The sequence below is a fragment of the Castor canadensis genome, chromosome 6 (assembly GCF_047511655.1).
Source record: "Castor canadensis chromosome 6, mCasCan1.hap1v2, whole genome shotgun sequence".
Lineage (NCBI taxonomy): Eukaryota > Metazoa > Chordata > Mammalia > Rodentia > Castoridae > Castor > Castor canadensis.
The window spans coordinates 35,718,914-35,740,994 of NC_133391.1; the positions used below are offsets into that span (position 1 = coordinate 35,718,914).

At 37.8% G+C, this 22,081-nt stretch overlaps 1 protein-coding gene across 5 annotated transcripts in view; it reads left to right on the forward strand.

Annotated features, from left to right (window-relative positions):
• The first annotated feature begins 9,513 nt into the window (after positions 1-9,513).
• The window catches only part of Clec4d (C-type lectin domain family 4 member D), a 48,428-nt gene continuing 35,860 nt past the window's right edge, over positions 9,514-22,081 (forward strand). Inside the window, exons 1-3 of one of the 5 annotated variants that reach the window (XM_074076141.1) lie at positions 9,514-9,765; positions 16,499-16,557; positions 20,987-21,088. In XM_074076141.1, coding sequence (XP_073932242.1) covers positions 21,058-21,088 — 31 coding nt within the window. In that variant the 5' untranslated portion in view covers positions 9,514-9,765; positions 16,499-16,557; positions 20,987-21,057. Of the gene's footprint in view, positions 9,766-16,498; positions 16,558-20,807; positions 21,089-22,081 lie in introns of those variants that run through there. The other 4 variants (XM_074076140.1, XM_020181308.2, XM_020181306.2 and 1 more) reach the window with 4 other exon arrangements.

The window sequence follows — 22,081 nt, forward strand, 5'->3', positions numbered from 1 at the left end:
TGGATCATGCACTTGCTAGTCAAGTGCCCTACCACTTGAGCCACACCTGTGGGATAATAGGGCCAAGGTGACCTGTAAGGGGATTGTGTTCAAGGGATTTTAAGAAGAGAGCCTGACAAAGAACATCAGAGAGCTCTGTAGTCACCTTCCTCTTTCCTACCCTCTCATCATTCTACATAATGGAAAACTGGCAAATTTCCATTCTAACCTGCCTTGAAATGCAATCCTACTGAAAAATTACTACTTTACCATGAATAATCACACTTCTCTGAGTCCTTTTTATTTTTGCAGGTGGCACTGGAGATTGAACTCAGGGTCTTGCACTTGCTAAGCAAGTGCCCTACCACTTGAGCTATGCCCTTAGTCATTTTTACTTTAGTTTTTTTTTAAGCTAGGGTCTCTTACTTCTGCCTGAGCCAGCCTTGGATTATGATCCTCCTACCTCTGCCTCCCAAGTATTTGGGATTGCAGGTATGAGCTATCATGCCTGGCTTGTTTTTGAGACAAGGTCTCACTAACTTTTGCCCACTCTGGCCTCTAACTGTGATCCTCCTATTTCTGCCTCCAGAGTAGCAGGGATTATAAGTGCGTGTTAACATGCCAGTGGTCTGTTCTGAGTTCTGAGCAAATTAGAAAATAGACAAAGGAATCAGGCAGGCATTCAATCACCAGCTTTATTACTGGTAAAGTTGTACTAAAAAAATGTGGGTTGGATTTAGAGCCAAGAAGTGTTTCCCATTACTCTATATTCCTAAGTCTAATAGACAGACTCACATAGTGAGAACTATAGGCTGCCTGCAGAAAAAGTTCTTCCTCTCATTTGCCCATAGAGAGCCAGGAGAGAAAGGAAATTGGGAGTGCATGTGCATTTCATTTAAAAGAATTCCACCTTCTTGTGGATGGGAAGAGGTGAGCAAACTTTAAAGGTAGTTTTATTCTTATATATTCACAATATGAATGAGTCATTTTCACAACTTTAACCTGATGGGTAAGTTTGCCTAAATGTATGGATCATTTGATCGATTCAGATGGTAGTAGATTGGCACCTTCCTTTCTTTCTTTTCCTTCCTTCCTTCCTTCCTTCTTTCCTTCCTCCTTCTTTCCTTCCTTCCTTCTTTCCTTCCTTCCTCTTTCCTTCCTTCCTTCTTTCCTTCCTTCCTTCTTTCCTTCCTTCCTTCCTTCCTTCTTTCCTTCCTTCCTCCCTCCCTCCCTCCCTCTCTCTCTCTGTCTTTCTTTCTTTCTCTTCCTCCCTTTCTCCCTCCCTCCCTTCCTTCCTTCCTTTTTCTTTCTTGGTGGTGGTAGTGGTGGTACTGGGATTTGAACCCAGGGCCTCACACTTGACTGTGATGGCTCACTGAAAATCTTGAAGGTACTAACATATGTTAGGAAAAAGTGCTCGCAGCTAAAATTAATTTCACACTACTGTCTCATTAACTTTTTAAGCAGAGTTTTCCTATAGGATTATCAGGACTTTTGTCTATATGAAAACATACATTGTAGATTTCCAAAGTGGTGTATAGTGGGATATGTAGGGGATATCCAACTATTTTTTATGGCACACTGACATCTAAAAATGGTATTCTATATGATATATCTGTTTGTGAGAAACTGCTAAAGAAGTTAGTAGTTTAAGCACATATGCCAGTGCATAATTTAGTGTGTAGTTAATGCAATGAACAAATGTAGTCATAAGAGTCAATTTCTAATTTAATCACTATTTATAATGCATTAAGAAAATATACACTGCAGGTTTATCTTGTACCATGTTTTTACTAAGAAAGAATAAAGAAATGAAAAATGTAGTTTTAATATAGATTTCATCCTAGTGGGAAGAATACACCTGACTGTGGTAGCATACACCTATAATCACAGCACTGTAAATTCAAGGCCAGCCTGTGGTACATAGTGAGACCTTGTCTAAGAAAAGAAAAGGAAAAAAAGAATGCATCATGCATTGTACCAGGGCTTCAAAAAAGCAAGGGGATCATGATGAGGGAATGGTGGTGGTGGGGTACTAGTTTGCATACAGTACTCAGGAAACACCGCTCTGGAAAGTGAGCAGTCAGTCACCTGCATGAAGAGAAGCATTGAATCAAAGAGATACCTGAGCAGAAGCGTTTCCAGGCTGCATTATGAGGACCAAAAGATATGTCTAATGTAAGAGTGTGTTGATTTCAGGGGAAGGAAATTCAGTGAGGCAGGGGGACGGGGTTATGTGGCACTTTGCTGGCCATGATAAGGATTTTTAAGTTTCATTCTGAGCAAGACAGGAGGCCATGGTAGGCTTTGGGAGGAGAATTACCTGGTTTCAATGTACTCTTACCTTTAAAAAATGTGTACGTAGAGAGAAACCTGAAGCATGAGAAAATTGTAACTGGAGAAACCAATGGTGCTGTTTTTGCATATTCCAAGCCTGGGATCTCTGCAAAGTTTCTTTTTTATTTCTTTTATTCATATGTACAAACAATGTTTGGGTCATTTCTCCCCCCTTTCCCCCACCCCCTTTCTCCCCCCCCCATCCCCTCGCTACCCAGCAGAAACTATTTTGCCCTTATCTCTAGTTTTGTTGAAGAGAGAGTATAAGCAATAATAGTAAGGACCAAGGGTTTTTGCTAGCTGAGATAAGGATCGCTATTACAGGGAGTTGACTCGCATAGCTTTCCTGTACATATGTGTTACATTCTAAATTAATTCTTCTCAAATTAACCTTTTCTCTAGTTCCTGGTCCCCTTCTCCTATTGGCCTCAGTTGCTTTAAAGTTTCCGCATTAGTTTCTTTGCACTGAGGACATTAAATGCTATCTTGTTTTTTTTTCTTTTGGGTGTCTTGCCTATCCTCATACCTCCCTTGTGTGTTATCACCTCATCATGTGATCAAAGTCCAATCCCCTTGTTGTGTCTGCCCTTGATCTAAAGTCTGCATATGAAGAGAAACTAAAGCAGATACTTTAAAGTATCTGTTCAATTTTCATACAAATATACCAAGTACATTGTGCATATTCATCCTCTTTCTCCCTCCCCATTTACCTCCCCTCCTCCCATTATTACCCACCCCTGAACAGGCCATGTTTTACCTTCCTGTCCTTCATTATTTTGAGTGTATATTGATTGTTCAATGGTGATTTGCCTTGGTACTTTGTACCAATAACATATTTAATTGGATTAATTCCCTGTGTTATTTACTCTTTCTCTATCGCCCTGTCCCCTATTATTCAACAGTTTTCAATCTATTTAATTATACTGTCTTCATACACAGATGAAATGGATTTCAACATTATTCATTCTTTAACATTGTCTCTTTCCACTCCCATCCCTCCTAGTGCCCTCAGACAGACCCACTATTATGATCATATTATCTTTCTCTTCCTATGTGTGTGTGTGTGTGTGTACAGATGTGTATGTATACAAGATCATGTATGTGTTTATGCATACATTTATCTTTTAATTTAGCTTCCACATGAGGGAAAACAAGTAATGTTTGTCCTTCTGAGCCTGGTTTACTTCACTTAACATGATAAACTCAAGTTCCATCTATTTACCTGCACACAACATAATTTCATTCTTCTTTATGGCTGAGTAATATTCCATTGTATATATATACCACATTTTCTTTTTTAATTTTTTCTTTTATCAGTTTTACATTTACTCACATGTGTGTACATTGTTTGGGCCACCTCCCTTCCCCCTCCCCACTCCTACTTCTAGGCAGAACCTGCTACACCCTCTTGGTCTTTGGTTTTGTTGAAGAGAAAACACAAGAAATAGTAAGAGAGACATAGTGTTTTTGCTAGTTTGAGATATAGATAGCTATACAGAGAGACTCTTAGTGTTGTTGTGCTAGTTGGAGATAAAGATAGCTATACAGAGAGATTTCTAGTGTTGTGCTGGGGGCAGGTACATTGTGGCAGTTACAAAGTTTCTTACAAGTATCAAATATATCATACTTGAATTTGCCCCCTCCATCATTCTCCTTCCCTACCCCCATTCCTGGAGCAGTTTCAACAGGAATCATTTTCCCATTTACATACATGTGTACTGTATTTGTACCATATTCACCCTCCCACACTTTTTCCCTACCTCCTCTTCTCTCCCACTGGTACCAATACCCCAGGCAGGACCTGCTATGTCTTCCTGTTCTCTAATTATGTAAAAGAAAAGAATGACATTTTTGTTTGTTTAAGATAGCTATGCAGGGAGTTTCCTTGTGATATTTCCATGTATATATGTATTATAACCCAAATTGGTTCATCTCCTCTATTTTTCTTCTTTCTACCTTAGTCCCCTTTTTATAGTGGACTCAATAGGTTTAAAAATTCTATATTCATTCTTGTATAGAGAGTACATCAACCATATTCACCTTCTTAACTTCCTTCTTTTACCCTCCCTCTCTCATATGTGACCTCCTCTTAGCATGACCTGTTTTTCTTAGTATTGCTGTATTTGTATTAGGTCTATATTCCACATATGAGAGAAAAATGCAGCGTTTGGCCTTCTGAACCTGGACAACTTCATAAAAGATGATGTTCTCCAGTTCTATCCATTTACCTGCAACAAAATTTCATTCTTTTTTGTGGCTGAATAAAATTCCTTTGTATATAAAAACCACATTTTCTTAATCCATTCATTGGTTGTAAGTATATGGGATGTTTCCAAAGTTTGGTTATTGTGAATAGTGCTGCAATAGACATGGGTGTGCAAGTGGCTCTATCATATTCTGGCTTACATTTCTTCAGGCATATGCTCTTATCAGAGATGCTATTTTTTCTCCAATACATGTTTTGGGCTCCTTTGTCAAAATCGAATGACTGTATCTTTGTGAACTTGTGTATGGGTTTTCTATTCTGTTCCATTGGTCCTCATGTCTTTTTGTTTTAACCAGTACCATGTTGTTTTTTCATTGCTATGGCTCTGTAGTATAGTTTGAAGTCAGGTATTGTGATACCTCCAGCATTGCTCTTTTGGCTCATGATTGCTTTGACTATTGTCTCTTGTGCTCCCATATGAACTTTAGGATTGATTTTTCTTTTTATGAAGAATGTCATTGGAGTTTTGATGGAGATTACATTGAACAAATGGATTGTTTTCAGTAGTACAGCCATTTTCACAATATTAAAGAAAGATGATTTCTTTCTTCAGTGATTCATAGTTTTTCATTATATAGGTCTTTCACTTCCTTTAGTAAATTTATTCTTAGGTATTTTAATTTTTTGATACTATTGTGAATGGTATTGTTTTCCTGATTTCATTCTCGGACTGTTCATTGTGTATAAAAATGTTACTGATTTTCGCATATTGATTTTGTATCCTGCTACTTTACTAAACATTTGTATGCACTCTAAGAGTTTTTTGGGTCTGTCAGGGATAATTTGACTTCTTCCCTCACTATTTGAATACTTTTTATTCCTTTCTTCTGTCTTATTGCTTTGGCATGAATTCCAGTATTATATTAAATAAGAGTGGGGAGAATGGACAACCTTGTATCATTCCTGACTTTAGAGGAAATGGTTTCAGTTTTCCCCTGTTTATTATGATGTTGGCTATAGGTTTGTTCTAGATAGTGTTTGTAATGTTGAGGTATGTTCCTTCCATTCCTAGCTTCTTCAGAGCTTTATCATGAATGGATGTTGAATTTTGTTGAAGGCTTTTTCTACATCTATTGAGATGATGATGTGGATTTTGTCTTTGACTCTGTTTATGTGTTGTATTACATTTGTTTTCCATGTGTTGTATTATCCTTTCATCTCTGAAAAAAAATTACATGATCATGGTGTATGATCTTTTTAATGTATTATTAAGTTCAATTAGCAAGTACTTTATTGAGAACTTTTGTATCTATTTTCATCAGGGATGCTGGACTATAACTTTCATTTTTTTGAGGTATCTTTATCTGGTTTTGGTATTAGGGTAATACTGGCTTCACAGAATGAATTTGGTAGTGTCCTTCCCTTTGTAATAATGTATGGAATAGTTTGAGGAGCATTGGTGTTAGTTCTTCTTTAAAGGTCTGGTAGAATTCAGCAGTGAACCCGTGTATATCTGGACTTTTCTTTGGAGGTTCTTTAAAACTATCTCAATCTCATTTCCTGTTATAGATCGCTATAAGTTGCTTATGTCCGCTTGGTTCATTTTTAGTGAGTCACATGTTTCAAGAAATTTTTCTATTTCTTCTTGATTTTCCAGTTTGCTAGAGTATAGGTTCTCAAAATATACCATATGATCTTTTGAATATCATTGGTGTCTGTCATAATATCTCCCTTTTTATCTCTGATTTTATTAATTTGGGCCTTTCCCTTTTTGCTTTTGGTTAATTGGCTAAAGTTTGTTGATCCTGTTTATTTTTTCAAAGAATAAGCTTTTGTTTCATTGATACTTATGGTCTCCAATTTATTAACTGTTGCCCTGATTTTTATAATTTCTTTCCATCCATTATGGTAATTGGTTTGTTCTTGTCTTCCAAGATTTTGAGGCACATCACCAGACTGTTTATTTGAGATCTCTCTAATTTTCTGATGTGGATTGGCTATAAACTTCTCTCTTAAGACTGTCTTGCTGTGTCCCACATGTTCTGGGAAGTTTTGTTCTCTTTTTCATTTGAATCTAGGAATTTCTTAATTTCTTCCATGACCTATTGATCATTCAAAAATTTGTTGTTCTACCTCCATGGGTTTGAGTGGTTTCTGTGGATTTCTTTTCCATTGGTTTCTAATTTTATTCCATTAAGGTGTGCTATGATACAGGGATCTATTTATCTTTTTTTGTATTTGTTGACATTTGCTTTATGACACAGGATGTGATATATTTTGGAGAATGTTCCATGAGCTACTGAGAAAAATGTGTAATCTGCTGCTGTAGGAAGGAGTACTCTATACATGTGTGTTAAGACCATTTTATCCATAGCATTGTTTAGTTCTAAGATATTTTTGTTAATTTTTTTGTCTGAATGCTCTGTCTGTTGATGAGAGTAAGGTGTTAAGAACCTCCACTGTTATTGTATCTGGACCTATCTGTTCCTTTAAGCTCAGAAGTGTTTGTTTTATGAACTTGGGAGCAACAGTATTTGATGCATATATATTTATAATAGTTATACCTTCTTGCTAGATTGTTCCCATTTTGGTATGTAGTGACTTTTCCCATCTCTTCTGACTCATTTTTGTTTAAAATCTGCTCTGTCTGACATGAGAATACTTATTCTTGTTTCCTTTTGATGTTTGCATGCCTGACATATCTTTTTCCAATCTTTCACTTTTAGTTTGTGTGTGTCTTTGTGAGGTGTATTTCTTATAGATAACAGATTGTTGGATCTTGCTTTTGGATCCAGTCAGACAATCTGTGTCTTATGATTTTGTTTACATTGAGGGTTATGTGCTTCTATTGTTTTTTTTTTCCCAGATTAAGTCTTGTGTTGATTGTTTTTACTTCTGGCTTTGTTCCGTTTTGGGTTTTGCTGGTTTACTGAGTTGATCATACTTGCTACTTTCCTAGCTCTTGTAGGTTTGTCAATTCCCCTTTTGAGTTTTATTTTTTCCTTAGCTTTTCATATTTGTGAATTTTATATTCTCTTCTATGTGAGTTATTCCTTTGAGCAGGCTTTGTAATGCAGGTTTGATGGACATGACTGCTTTTAGCTAGTTAATGGAGCTACTTTTGTTAGATAAGATGGGGTCACTGTCTTCTGGGCCTTTTGATGGTTTTCAGATTGCCCAGGTAGAACCTCTCCCTCTTAGTGTCTGCTTTTTGTGGCAGTCATCCATGTAGGCACTGACCTCTCAGTTGGTGCAGCCTTGGTCCTTTGTTTTTGAAATTGACCTTAGATAATAGAGCAGTTATCCCCAGATAGGGCAGGGTTGTTGACCTCTGGGGTTTTTGCTGCTTTTCAGATCATCCCAGTCACAACCTCTCCCTTTCTATGTCCACTACTGGTGGCAGTCCCCCACATAGACCCTGGGAGTCCCAGAACTTCCTGGGCTGTGGTTTTTCAAATTCCCTAGGTTACTAAATCTCAAAGCTCCTCTGCTTACAGACCACCTGAAAGCAGTTTTGGTACCTGAGCTCTGCCTGTAAGGGCTAGGCACTTTGTTTTAGAAAATTTTCACATGTAGAAAGGGTGGGGACACCAACACTGAACTTTTCCCATCCTGAACTCCCTTTAATTTCCCAGCTCACCCTAAGTCAAGGCCTGTCCCCCTCTATAAGCCTGTTGTGGTAACCCACTTTGATATACTGTGGCAGGTGCCTCAAGGTGTGCTGTGCTGTGATTGCTTCTTGTTTTAACTCCCTCTCTCTCTGCAATTCAGTCTTGATCAGGAGGCTCTCTCTCAAGGTGACTTCTTGCCATCATTCTCTGAGGTATGAGAAATGAAATGTCTTGTCTTATGCTGGCCCATCATGCTGGGAAGTCACTGTCCCATCAAATCCCAACATTGGGGTTAGGGTTTGTGGGTGGTGTAGTTTTTGTTCCACAGCTAGGTCTGCCAATCTGTTGCAGAGGTTGCTTGTCTTACCTTGAGGTGTAGGCTTCAGCTCTACATCCACCTCCTCCCTCAGTGGGGCCAGAGTGGCAAACTGTTTCCTCATTCACTCTGTCACATTTTTATTTGCTGTTTGTAGTGAAAGTGATAGCAAAGTTTATTTGGAAAATAATATACTTTTGTTTTCCTTGTGGGACTGGTGTTTGAAATCATTTTAAAAATTAGATTTTTGAATCTTTGTCTGACATTTCTATCATTTCAGTACCTTTGGGTTCATTTGTGGAAGAGTTATAAACTTTTGAAGGAGTCATATTGTCTTGACTTTTCATATTTTTTGTGTTTGTAAGTTGTGATTTGTTGGGGTGAAAATTCCTTCCTATTTTATGCAGGAGTCTTCTTAGTGAGAGCATTCTCTTGAGGGTTCACTCTCCAGTACCACTTAAACAACAGAAAACAAACAGCAACATAATATAAATGTTATCTAGATAGCAAGAAGTAGGAAAAAAGAATACTCAAGGAAGATAGGAATGGAAAAAAATTATAGTGGTTTTGGGGAATAGCTACAACCTTAAAAAGAAATTCAAATATGCTTTGACTATAAAAAATATGGATGTAAATATCTAAACTCTCTATTTCATTTGCTATATGGTTTCACCTCCTATATATTAAGCCAGTAAGTATCCTGAAAGTATAGACACTGACACATAAGAAAATAATATGATTGCTGTCTTTGTCTACAGTCTGGTCTACAGTATGTATCAATAGCTCTTTGGGGAAGAAAAGTAGATCTTTACCATTAGTCAAGACATACTCACTTGTGAACATTTCTGGGCTACTCTGGCTTTTCTGACCTTTGGTAAGCATATTATGCCACAGCAGTATTCTTTACTTCCTCATCCAAAAGAGGAAGCCGTGAATCACCACCGAGTCAGTCAATTGTTGCTATGGATGCCATCCTGTTTAGCTATGCCAGTTTCCTCACCATGGTAGCCAGTATGCATCTGCTTCTTTCTCAGCTTCTTTGCACAATTCCTTTTCTAGTTAGGATGGTAGGATTTAAAATATTTGATTACTAACGTTTTCCTATTCCTTACTATTCTATTGTTACATGCCAGTTTGAAGTGTTTTGGGCCAGTGTTGAGGGTCCTTGCATTCACAAGCCAGGGAACTGGCTCATGAGACAGCTGATTGGTTTGTGAGCCAAAGCTGGTATACAAAGTAAGATTTATTAGAGAAAAAGGAAAGGCTATAGCTAGAGCAGTGCAGCAGAGCCTGGAAACCAGTAGCTCCCTGCTCAGGTAAAGGTTGGGGTTTTTATGGACATTTTAAACTCTGGGTTAGGTGGGCTCTTTTCATTGCCTGTGGATTCATGGGCTTTCTTATATGAACTGGTTTATTTTGCCTCTTATTAGGGGAGAGGAAAGAATCGAGAGCATTTTCTATCAGCCCTGTGACAGATCTATCAGACCCTGTATCTCCTCTTTAGAATGCAGAAATGCAGATTTACAACTCCTTCTCAGGATGCAGGAATGCAGATCTATAACTCCTCAGGATGCAGGAATGTTACTGCTATCCATGGGGGATGGGATACTCACTCATCTGCCTTAGGTCTCCAGACCCAACAAGTCTCCCCTCTGAGACAAGTACCCAACTGCTATTGGGAAGAGGGGTGATGACTCATCTAGCTGTTTCATGCTAGCAATAGGGTGATGGGGATAGGGGTCATGGTACTTGTCTCAGGTGTTGACCAGTGTAGTCTCCAGGGGCTGCTGATAGAACTGGATGGAGGGCTCATGCATAGGCAGAGGTGAGTATCCCTTGACTAAGTGCTGGAGTTTGATCTGTTGGACCTGTTGAGATATGAATCTGGAGAGAGGATTTATTATGCAGGGCCCAAATAGGAATATTAGAAGGATTATAAAAAGGGGTCTGGCAAGGGCTGCATATCTAGGGATCAAGATTTTGCAAAATCCTGTAACTCCCAAGAAAGTTCTAAGCTGCTTTATGGTCTGGTGGAATGGGAAATGGAGGATTGGGTTGATATGCTCATGACTCAGGGAGCAGTTCTGTCCCTTTAAGATCATACCTGGGTAGGTGACCTGAGGGAAGCATAATTGAGCTTTTTCCTTGGAGACTTTGTATCCCCAGGAGGCCAGAAAGTTTAAAAGGAACCCAGTTGCCCTGGAGATGAGGGGCTCTGTGTCTCCACACAGAAGTAAGTCATCAACATACTGAAGAAGGGTGGCCTCTGGGCAGTGCCAATCTAATAAGTATCTGATTAGGGCCTGGGATGAGGGCTGTCTCTAAACTCTTGTGGCAAAACTGTCCAAGTTAGTTGTTGTGAAGGGTTAGTGGGAATCTTCAAAGGCAAAAAGAGGCTGATTGTCAGGATGCAGAGGAATGCAAAAGAAAGCGTCCTTTAAATTCAGTACAGAGTAATATTGGGATTTTGAGGGTATTTGAACCAATACAGTATAGGGATTGGGAAAAATTAGGTGGAGGGGATTGACTGCTTCATTAATGAGCCAGAGGTCTTGAGTCAACCTCCATTTGTTTGGCCCCTTGTGGACAGTAAAAATAGAGGTATTGTAGGGGCTGGAGAAACTAATTAGTAGCCCTTGATTTTTTAAAGGAATTTATGATAGGTAAGAGGTCTTGTTGTCCCTCAGGCTTGAGGGCATACTGTTTTTGATTTGGAAATTGTGAGGGATCTTTGAGTTTTATTTGAATTTGGAGGGCCACTTTGGCTCATCCTACAGTTATTCCACCAGTCAACACTGTGGGATTTACTTGTTTCTGAAGAAGGGGGCAGCAGAGATAGTCACCTGGGGGAAAGTAGAATTTCAGCCTTTAGTTGAGATAGTAAATCCTGTCCCAGCAGGGGCACTGGAGTTTCAGGGACTATGTGGAAAGAGTGACAGAAGTGGAGGTCTCCCCAAGAGCAGGCCAGAGGTCAAGTAAAATAGTACTCTAGGGGCTGGCCAGATATGCCCCAAATGATAACCTTGTTATTGGACTGGGGACCAGGAGAAAATGGTAAGATAGAGAAACAGGCTCCACTGTCCAGGAGGGAAATGACCTTTCACTTCTGTACTATTATGGCTACCTGAGGTTCCTCAACATTGATGTTAAGAAGTGGAGCCTGGACATGAGGCCCTGGAACCCATCAATCCATAAGGTGTGGCACCCCACTTTCCATCTGGAGATGGAGGCACTTAGACCTCCAGTGGTTACCTTTGCAGAGAGGGCAGGGTCCTGATGGGGGCCAAGGCTGTTCCCCTTTCGGACATTCTCTGCAGAAGTGCCCATCCTGTCCACAATGGTAGCAAGCTCAGTTCCCGTTGGTTGGGGCACTCCCTGACAGGTGTGATGAGGTCATGGTGCTTATCTTTTTCTCTCTTTTTCGTAATGTCCTGGTTATAGTATACAGGCATGGCTAATTGCATTAGTTTGTCCATTGATTTTTCCCATAGACTTTTGGAGTCTTCTACATATATCTGTGGCTGACTGTGTTAGAAATTTATCTTTGAGGAGAACCTCTCCCACCTGTGACTCTGGGTCCACTGTGGTATGTTTTCTGATAGCATCCCTAAGACACTGTAGAAAGGTAAGGGGGTTTTCATCAGGGCCTTGTTGTACTACAGTCACCTGGGAATAGTTTAGAGCTTTCACTTTGGCCCTTTTTAGCCCTTCCACTATAAGATGGATGAAGTGGTATTGACACCGTTCATCCTGCTCACCATTTTGGTCCAAACGTGGATCTGCCAAGGGGACTGCCTGTGCCCCTGTGTGTATAGGCATTTCATATCCTCATTTTCAGGTGCCACAGGTATTGGAGCTCATTGTAGATGGAAATTGTCTCTAACCTGAATGGTTTAGGCTAGGAACCATTGCTTTTCTAATGAGGAAAGAGTCTGGTAGAAGCATAATTTCCCTCCATGCCAATTCAAAGGTTTGGATCACAGAGATAAAGGCTTGGATGTATTGGTCTGGGGCATCAGTATAGCTACCCAGATCTTTTAAGATCTCCCTTAGATTTGATAACTGGAAGGAGACATAGACTTGCCCTCTTCCTACCACTGCCTCTTGAAGGGTAAAAATCCATTAGGAAGTTCTGAATATTGGGGTGGCTTAGAAGGTAGGGCACAGTGTGGAGCAGTAGGGACAGGCTGTGTCATTGGTAAGGGGCTTTTCTGGTCTTCCTTCCCCATGTTTATCCTATGACTTACAAAGAATGGCCAGTGTTTGATTATCTAGACAGCAATTATGGAGCCATTCTGGGTGGTCTTGGAGATAAAAGAAAAGCTGTATATAGTCCACTTTTCCTCCTTTTTACAGAAAAGGTCTAATTAGAGTATGATATTATAATTTAAGGAACCATCTGAAGGCCTTGGTCACCCAGGGGATATTGAGGCCATGTCTCAATACAAAGAAAGATGAGGTTTTTTTTTTCTTGAGATTAATAGGGTCAAGGTCCTGCCAACATTTCAATAGACAGGCTTGGGAACAGAGGTCAGAAGACTGGAAGGGGCAGGTCCCATCTAGAAAAACTTGTCAGACTCCCCTTTTGTCCGTGTCTTGACTGGGGATCAGATCTAACTAACGATAGCAGGTGTCCCTGTCTTGTGACTTCCTTCCACCATCCATGACCAGGACCGAAAGAAGTGACTGGTCGGAATAGGCCACCTTACCAAGGCAGTGAGAGAAAAAAGTCAAGGATCTTACCTTTTAGCCAAAACCAGGCAGCCTCTTCAACAAAGGGATGCGTCACCTGGAGAGGTGCCTGTAGGGTTAGAGAAGGGCACTCAGAGGGATGCCCCAAGGCAATCACAGTGCCACAGGGACAACTAATGTTAATATTTTGAGGAAAAAAAATTTTTATGCTGAGGCCAAAAGTATAGGAAATTTTAGATGAGAAGTTTAGAGACCATCGCAATGCCCATTTTTGCTGTTCCTGGAAGGTTACATTAGTGCTTTTTGGGACCATAACCTTAAGAATTTGCTTAGCTTCCATGGATTATTTAAACTCAACCTTCATTTAAATTTGATTCTTATCTGGACACTGACTTTCTCATACAGTTTTTATTTTTCATGATATTGTAATTGCCTTTCCTTGAATAACCTGTTATACCTTTGATCTTCAGTCCTTCCAACTGTTCTATTCCATGGTCTGCTCAGTGCCCTCTTTCTGCTGCTCCACACTGGACATTATTCTTTAGGTCTTTCTCAGTTGTCATCCAAGCACTTTGCTTCCTGGGTTTTGTGTTTTCAATATGCTGATTTCATGGAACCATGACTTCCTTTTTGTCCTTTTGGGTATAACTCTTTGTCTATAAACGAATGTGCAAGAAATTCCAAAATTTAAATAAAAGTAAATCTGATTCAAAGACCTGGACATGCTATCCTAGTAGGGAATTCAACCTTAGTCATTCTGGGGCTCCTTTCTCCTCATTGTAGTTGCATGAAGATTTAGGAAGTATGTGTATTGCCCAGCCAAAATGAGAAGGGCTCATGACTTTCAGTGTGTCAGAGTCACCAGTGATCGTTCCATGTTCAGCATGGGTTCTGCGTGAGTCTGTTCATTTTGGGGAACCTGACAGGGTGCAGGATTCATGTTCTAAAGCTATGGAAATGCAATGACTTTGTTCCCACCTGAGTCTTTGAAAATCTCCCCTCTGCCTCCTTATTTTCTCTTCATCCCAATCATTTCAAGTACGTCAATTTTCTGACAATCAAAGGGGGAATGCTATGGTTTGTTACAAGTCATTTTTTTGGGGAGGGAGCAGTACTGGGGTGTGAAACTCAGGGCCTTGTGCTTGCTAGGCAAGTGCTCTACCATTTGAGCCATGTCCCCAGCTTCTTTGTTTCAGTAATTTTTAGACAAAGTCTTATGTTTTTGCCTAAGCCAGTCTTGGACCATGATCTTCCTACCCTTATCTTCTCCATAGCCAGGATTATAAGCATGCACCACCACCTGGCTTATTAACTTTTAACTTTAACTTTTTTTGCCCAGACTGGCCTCAGATGGCATTCCTCCCAGTCTCTACCACTAGAGTAACTGAGGTTACAGGCATGGACTATCATGCTTAGCCTCAGATAAATACATTTTAATAGTCATGGTATGACAGGAGTCAGCATCATTCTGACACTGAGCCCCTGAGAAGCTGAGGTCTGTTTCTGTCAAATCATGTTTTCCTCACAGAATCCATGGCTTATTTATCCAGGAATGCTCTAGCTTGTCTTTATAGTTACAGTAGACAGGGGTACATAAGCTAATGTTTTTCTTCTATGACTTGGTCCTCTGAAATTACTGCTAAAATTTGGATTGCCTTTCTCTTCAAATTTCTTATTAATAACTCATCATTTCATTAGAAAGCATTTAAAATTTTTTGTGTAGACATAAAATTAATCATTTGCTTAAAAACTGGCAATTTCTTGTGAAGAGATTCAATTTTTGAAACTAGGGATGGATTTATGCCCAACCTCAATCTGTGACTTGGTCTTCCATTTTAAGTAACAAGTTACAAAGTGCAGAGATGGACTTTAAAGTAGTGAATTCAACTATGATATACTATGAGAACTTTGAAAAAACCCAATGTACCCCCAGTACAACAATAATAAAAAAAGTATAATTCACATAATCTTTTTTTTTTTTAAAGTAGGGTTTGACACATCGTGTCCACAAGAGGGCACTCCCTTCTTATTTAGCATTTACATTGCATTTATTCTTTCTCTAAATTACAAGCCATTCTTTTGCATTTTATTTTCCTTGTTACCCTGGTTGAAATCGTTCTAAAGTAAAACAATCCCTTCCCAATAAAACAAATCAAAGATATTAAGAAAATGAGGACCATCTTCTTAGTTAAAATAACGGACACAAGCCACGTAGAGTTGTGGAGTTCTCCAGGATTTTATAAAATGCATAAAAAGTGTATGTATGTTTATCTTTTGGAGTAACATTGATGAAAGAAGTAATTTTAATAAGGTTTATAAAGAGCTTGCTGTGTATAATTATAAACCACTAACTTAATTAATTAGGAGATGCTAATTGCTGATTGCAAAAGGTAAATGTGGATTCTTTCTGAGGATGATAAGAAGTGACATTAAGGGCTTGACAATAAAGAAAGGAATAAAATTTAAAAGAGAGAGAGAGAGAGAGAAAGAGAGAGAGAGAGAGAGCTAAACTGGGTGCCACTGGTTCACATCTGTAATCCTAGTTACTTAGGAGGCTGAGACTGGGAAGATCATGGTTCTAGGCCAGCCCAGGCAAACACACACACACACACACACACACACACACACACACGTTCAAAAGTTTACTAACCCCATTTCAATGGAAAAAAGTTACAAGTGGTGATAAGCCTATCATCCCAGCTATAGTGGGAAGATCGTGGTCAAGGCCAGCTTGGGCAAAAAACAAGACTCTATCTCCAAATTAACCAGAACAAAAAGGGCTGGCAGAGTGGTTGAAATGGTAGAGTACCCGCCTAGCAAGCATGAAGCCCTGATTTCAAAGCCCCCTACCATCGACAGAGAGAGAGAGAGAGAGAGAGAGAGAGAGAGAGAGAGAGAGAGCGTGAAAGACTTATCTAATGGAAAAGGAATTGGTTGTTACGGAACAAATATCCAGTATTATCACTGACATTCAAGTTGAAGAATGAAATTTAAAGGACCTTCATTAATAAAGATAGTGGTATCTTATTTATATGATTATTCAGTTTTAAAACTATTTTTATGGAATCTTGTCTTCACACAGCAACTGTGATATTAGCAGGCAGGTGTCATTCTATAGAGGCGGACATTTTGTTATACAGAAGTTAAAAAGGTTAAAGTAATTCACTCTGTTTTTTGATTTTTGAAACTGTGTTTAGTGCATTTGAAGTGTTTTTTAGTTAAAGGGGTACTAAATTAAAAGAGCATCTGCTTCAGGTTTTAAAACCAACAGTAAAACAACTCACCCGTACTTCCCAAAAAACCCCCAAACCAAAACAAAGCAAAATACTTTCAATTTAATACTTGATTTCTTTGCAGAGTGGAACAGTGGACCTTTTCTGGTATCTGAGATGGTTTCCTGAGGAGACTTTGTCTGAGTATGTATATTCTCTGTCATAAAGTTTAATCCTTTCCTATTTACATTTTCCACTACACAATTAAGTACATATATAAAGCTTAGAAGTTAGTCACTAGAGTTGTTTCTAACTCACAAAAAAGTATATAGTTTAAGATGAAACTCAGGCATCAAGGTGTGAGACCCAGGGTAGAAAGTAGAGGACAGATACGGAGCTAGAAAGCAAAATTCAATAAACATTGGGTTTCCATACACATTCCTACTGTATGAGGTGGTTGAGGAATACACCGCTATGCATAATGCACTGTACTTAGATGTCAAGGACTTAGCCTCTATTAATGTTGGAAATATAAATTCTGATATAAGTAGAAATAATTGAATAGCATGTGTCTTGGAAGAGGTTAAGAGAAATTGAGATCATTTGTTAATAGAGAGTAAGAAGAAGGAATTAATATTTTAAAATATCTACTAGTGAAATAAAATAGATAATATTGACAGCATATTAATAGACATAATTCAATTCTAAGTTTATTAAGAAATAAACAGAAGTTTAAAATGCCACGTTTCTTGGACTGGAGGTATGGTTCAAGCGATAGGGCACCTGCTTTGCAAGCACAAAGCAGAGTTCAAATCCCAGTTCCACCAAAAAAAAATAGTAAATAAATAAAATGCTATATTTCTTGAGGCTGTGTACATGTGCTACATATTTGAAAATTAATTTCTTTAAAAATTTAAACAGTAATAATAGCTAATTGATGTGGTTGATATTTGAAACACTTCAAAAACATCTATCAGCTGACGTGAATGATTCTAAAAATTGGTGCTGTATTTAAAGGTATTATAAAGTATCAATGCCATAGGTTTAATTAATTTATAATTTATAATTTCAATTAAAATTTCAAATATATGTACTTATTTTTCTACTTATTTAGTAGAGGTGCACCAAAAGTGTATTCATGTATCTATACTTGCCTGGGTGCTAGTCCCAAAAACTGTCAGACAAGCTTCCACTCCTTTTATGCTCTTCTCTCTGAAGTCCACATAACTCACAGCCTCTTTGAGGGCTTGCTTGACCATGACCTTTTCACTGAGGCTTATGCAGACCAATCTATCTAAAATTATACCTGTCCCACCCCTGGCACTCCCATTCCCATTTGTACTACACTGTTTTTTTCCATTGCTCTCATCCTCTTTTACCAAATTGTGGGGTTACTTATTTATACAATTTTCATTAATTGCTTGATCTCGTCCCTCTAGAATGTAATGCCTTTTTGGGCAGTGACTTTTGTCTCTTTTGTTCCCTGTGTTCTCTATAAGAATCTAGATCTGTGTTCTTCAACACTGTAGTCTCTAGTCACTTGTAGCTATTTAGATTTAAATTAACCAAAATTAAATACAATTAAAATTAATTTTCCTATCCTACTAGCTGTATTTCAAGTGGTCTTATGTGGTTAGTGGTGTCTGTCACATAACAGGTGACCAACGTATATTTTAGAACAAGTGAATGCCGAATGATTAAATGTTATAATAAACATTTGGAGAAAGTGAAGGCAAAATAAAATATCAGCTCATGGAATAAATATTTTAGACATGAGAATAAATACAAGTTTATCAAAAATTATTGCAGATAAGTCTGTAGTTATTAAGCCATGGAGCTTGACCATAATGGTGCAGTAATAATTTCATAACTCTCTTAGTTTCTGAATTGAAAAAACATCACTTTTAAAGAGACCTATAGAGGACCAAGATATCTTTTGAGTTTCTCACTTTCTTCTAACACTGAAGGAAAGAAAGGAAGGGAGGAAGGTAGCAGGGAGAAAGGGAGGGAGGGAAGAAAGGCAGTATAGAAGGAAGGGAGAAAGAAAGAACAACAAAGTTCAAGTCTACATCCAGCTACTTGATGATATTCCATAAGATGAAGTCAAACACAGATTTTGGCAATATTCTTAAACAGAAGCAGAACATTCACAGAGGGTACTGCAATGCAAGATTGCAACCATTTCATTACTCAGGCAAGAAAGAGTGATCTGCTTGAAAAATAATTTATTTTTGTACAGAAATTAGACTGATAGTTATTTCTACTCTTAATCATCACTAATGACATCAGACAATCTATTTAGGTTGGCACTTTTCATATGATTTAGTGTTTTTCTCTCTTCCAGCAATATTGTTATCTAACTCATTTGCTTCATCTGATAGCATTCTTCCAAAACCACGTATTTCTTGTATACCAGAGTCAGTAAGGCCATTCTGAGGTCTGATCTTCTAGGATTATAAGGAAGCCTGTGCTAATCTTTTTTATTAACATATTTGACTAATTCCTCATTTTGCAGTACTTTCTGCTCAGTTTCCATGTGTGAACTCTTGGCTTATTTTTTACCTGGTTGTTAAGTTTAACAACTGATGCAAGTAAGTCTTTTAGTCTTTCCTGTTATTGGAACATAACTGACTTCCAGAATTACTTGTCTTATCAGTTCTTGTATCTCTTATTAATAACAGATATTTTATAAATACCTATGGCTGTAAATGTACATACTCTCCATAGAAGAAACTAATACATATTAATACACATAATTGTGATGCCTCTGCCTATTGAAATCCATTAAAATGAATAAAGACTTTAATGTGTATTCATAGTTCATGTCATATAAATTATTTCCTTTGTGAATCATTGTGAATTTTTTGTGGTTCTAGAGTTTGAACTCGGGGCTTCATGCTTGTAAGGCAAGGCACCCTACCACTTGAGCCACACCTCCAGCCCAGAATCATGGATTTTTATATATTTAAGTATTTCCAGTTAATCATCAAAGTGAAAGAAATTATTTTCTACCTAATTATTTAAAGTTGTCCCTGACAAGTTGTCCAGTTTACCTTTTATTTGCAATAAAGATTGTGTCTTTACCACAGAATCTCAACTTCTTGTTTTCTTTCTTTCTTTTCCTTTTTTGCTTTATTAAGCCTATCGTCTAGGAAGACCTTAGAGAACTTTCTAGACTGTAGTTTCTCTCATGTTTTTGCAATCATGCTTGTGTTCTGAAAACAACAGAATATCCCACATCTATCTTATTTCTTGCTCTAAGCAGGATTCGTATATCTTGTAGGAGTCCTAAATCTCTTTAATAAGAATAAATGTTACCTTAGGCAAAAATATGGTTTGAGGTTTGTATATAACAGTTTATGGGAAAGTGCTGTTGAAGCTACTGAAATGCTTTTTTGTGTAGTGATAGTGCTGGAAAAAATATATAGAAAAATTTATTATTTTATCTCCTCTCATTCCCAAATTAACATGTCAAAGTAGTTTTTCACTTAAGATCACTATATATATATGTATATATATATGCACTTATATATAAAGTAATATTGTAGTTTAAGGACAAATGCAGGTAAAAGGCTATATTCTGGAAATGACTTTAAGAAGGCTCTCTAAGCTGCAGGGTACTTGTCTTAGTCATCTTGGACACTATAACAAAGTATCATAGATGGTGAGCAAATAACATTTATTTCTCACGGTTGTGGAGGGTGCAAGTACAAGAAGAGCAGGGTCAGATTCTAGTAAGAGCCCTCCTCCAGGCTTGGAGATGACTGTTTTCTTGGGGTATTCTCACATAGCAGAGAGGAAAAGAGAGAGAGAAAGGGGGAGTGGGAGGAGAGGGAGGAAGATCAAGCAGAAACTTTCTGATCAGTTCTAAGAGTGCTAAATCTATCATAATTTACCTCCCAAAGATACCACCTCCAAATACTATTAGAGACTCAGTTAGGATTTCAAAAAATAAATCTTGGAGACACACATTCCCTCCTCAGCAATACCACAAGTGAAGTCGGGACCCTGATGATATCTTTATTACAGAATCCTATATTTTCTTTGCCTTACAAAATCTGTTTTTCTTACTTGGAAAGATCTTGGGATTTAGTCAACTGTTCCACTCCCTCTCCTTCACATTTAAAACATATGATGAATACACAAGTACATGTTAGAGCTTTTGCTCATTGTCCACATTGTCTTTTGCCATTTTGGGCACATTTCAAAGAACTTTCTAGGGCAGAAACTCTCTTTTTTCTTACCTCAAGTATGTAACTGCCTTTTAAAATATGATACCTAGGAAAAGAGAAAGATGAAGGGATATTTATTAAATTTTTTTTAGGCATACTAGTTTATTTTAGAGCATGGCTAAACGCTTTGTCTAAACAAAAACTGATTGAGAAATTTTACATGACACACCAGGGAATTCAGCATACTTATGGAAGTTCCTAGTCACTGTTTTTTGGGTACTGCTTTCTCAATTTCCTTTTTCTTCTTTGCCCCATCTGTCAGAGTGAATCAAAGGAAACCCCAACTTTTGAAAAGACTTCCTTTTTGGAGTTATCTTTCTTATACAGAGAAGTTTCTAATATAATTCTAATTGATTCTTGTTCAATCTCAAGTATTTCTGAGCAGATATCTCTATTCACAGAAATATACACCTTGGGGAAAAATAGAGGTTTCTGGTTCCTCATAACCACTAGACAACAGGCGAATAAACACATGATGGGTCTGGAAGAACTTCAGAGTAAACGTGAGTACTTCTCCTTTCACTTTTAAAGAAGCAGATGGAATTAGGGATAAGATTTTAAAATATGATTTGACAGCTGCAGTGATGATGGAAGATGGTGGTGATGGGATGAAGGGGTGGAAGAAAATGAGGATGGCCTTGGTAGAAAAGAAGGACATGGATTCAAATAAGTTGAGTAACAGACACTTCCTTATAGAATCTAGATTATTCCAAGTGAGGAAATAAAGTATATAAAAGAGATATAAAGTGGAAAAAATAGAGTAATTTGAGAACATTACTTTCAAGGGCAGAGAGTGAGGAAGATAAAGAAAACATGTTGACTTGGGTTCATGATGTATAGGTTCTATCTGTTTTTATATTTGACTTAAGGAACACCAGTGGATTTGTATCATGAGAAAATTAAAAAAAGCTTTTTGAGAAATATATAGAATGCATGCAGAAATATATAAGATTAGAATTAAAGTTTCACTTCATCTCATCAACCCACCATGGCAAACTTCAATAGGGTTATGTTGCACGTGGTCCTAAAAAAACACCTTTTTATGGAACACTGTGCCTCAAGTGATTTTTTTTAATACTGTTATGTGCTGATATACATGATTGTTTAATTTGCTTTGTAGGTTTTTATTATATAAATTCATCACAATTTAGAATTTCTTCTATTGATAATTATTAAGCTCCAGTGATTTTTCTGTTTCTCAAAGTACTGCAATGAATTTCCTTTCATATAAATAAGCTCTGTGATTTCTGTAGGACAGAATTGAAACTTTTATAGCAAATGTAATGCAGTTAAAGCTGATAAATGCCACTTAGTTGATATTTTTTAAAAGTTTCTCTAATTTACAATCTTAGCAACAGCATTTATTTCTTTACCAGGAGTACTTAGCCCTTTCCAGTACTGTATTTTTCAATTTACTTTCTTTTAGAATCTATGTGAGAAAACATGCCACAGTATTTCAGTTTATAGTTCCCTGATTGAGCATACTTTTATTTCAT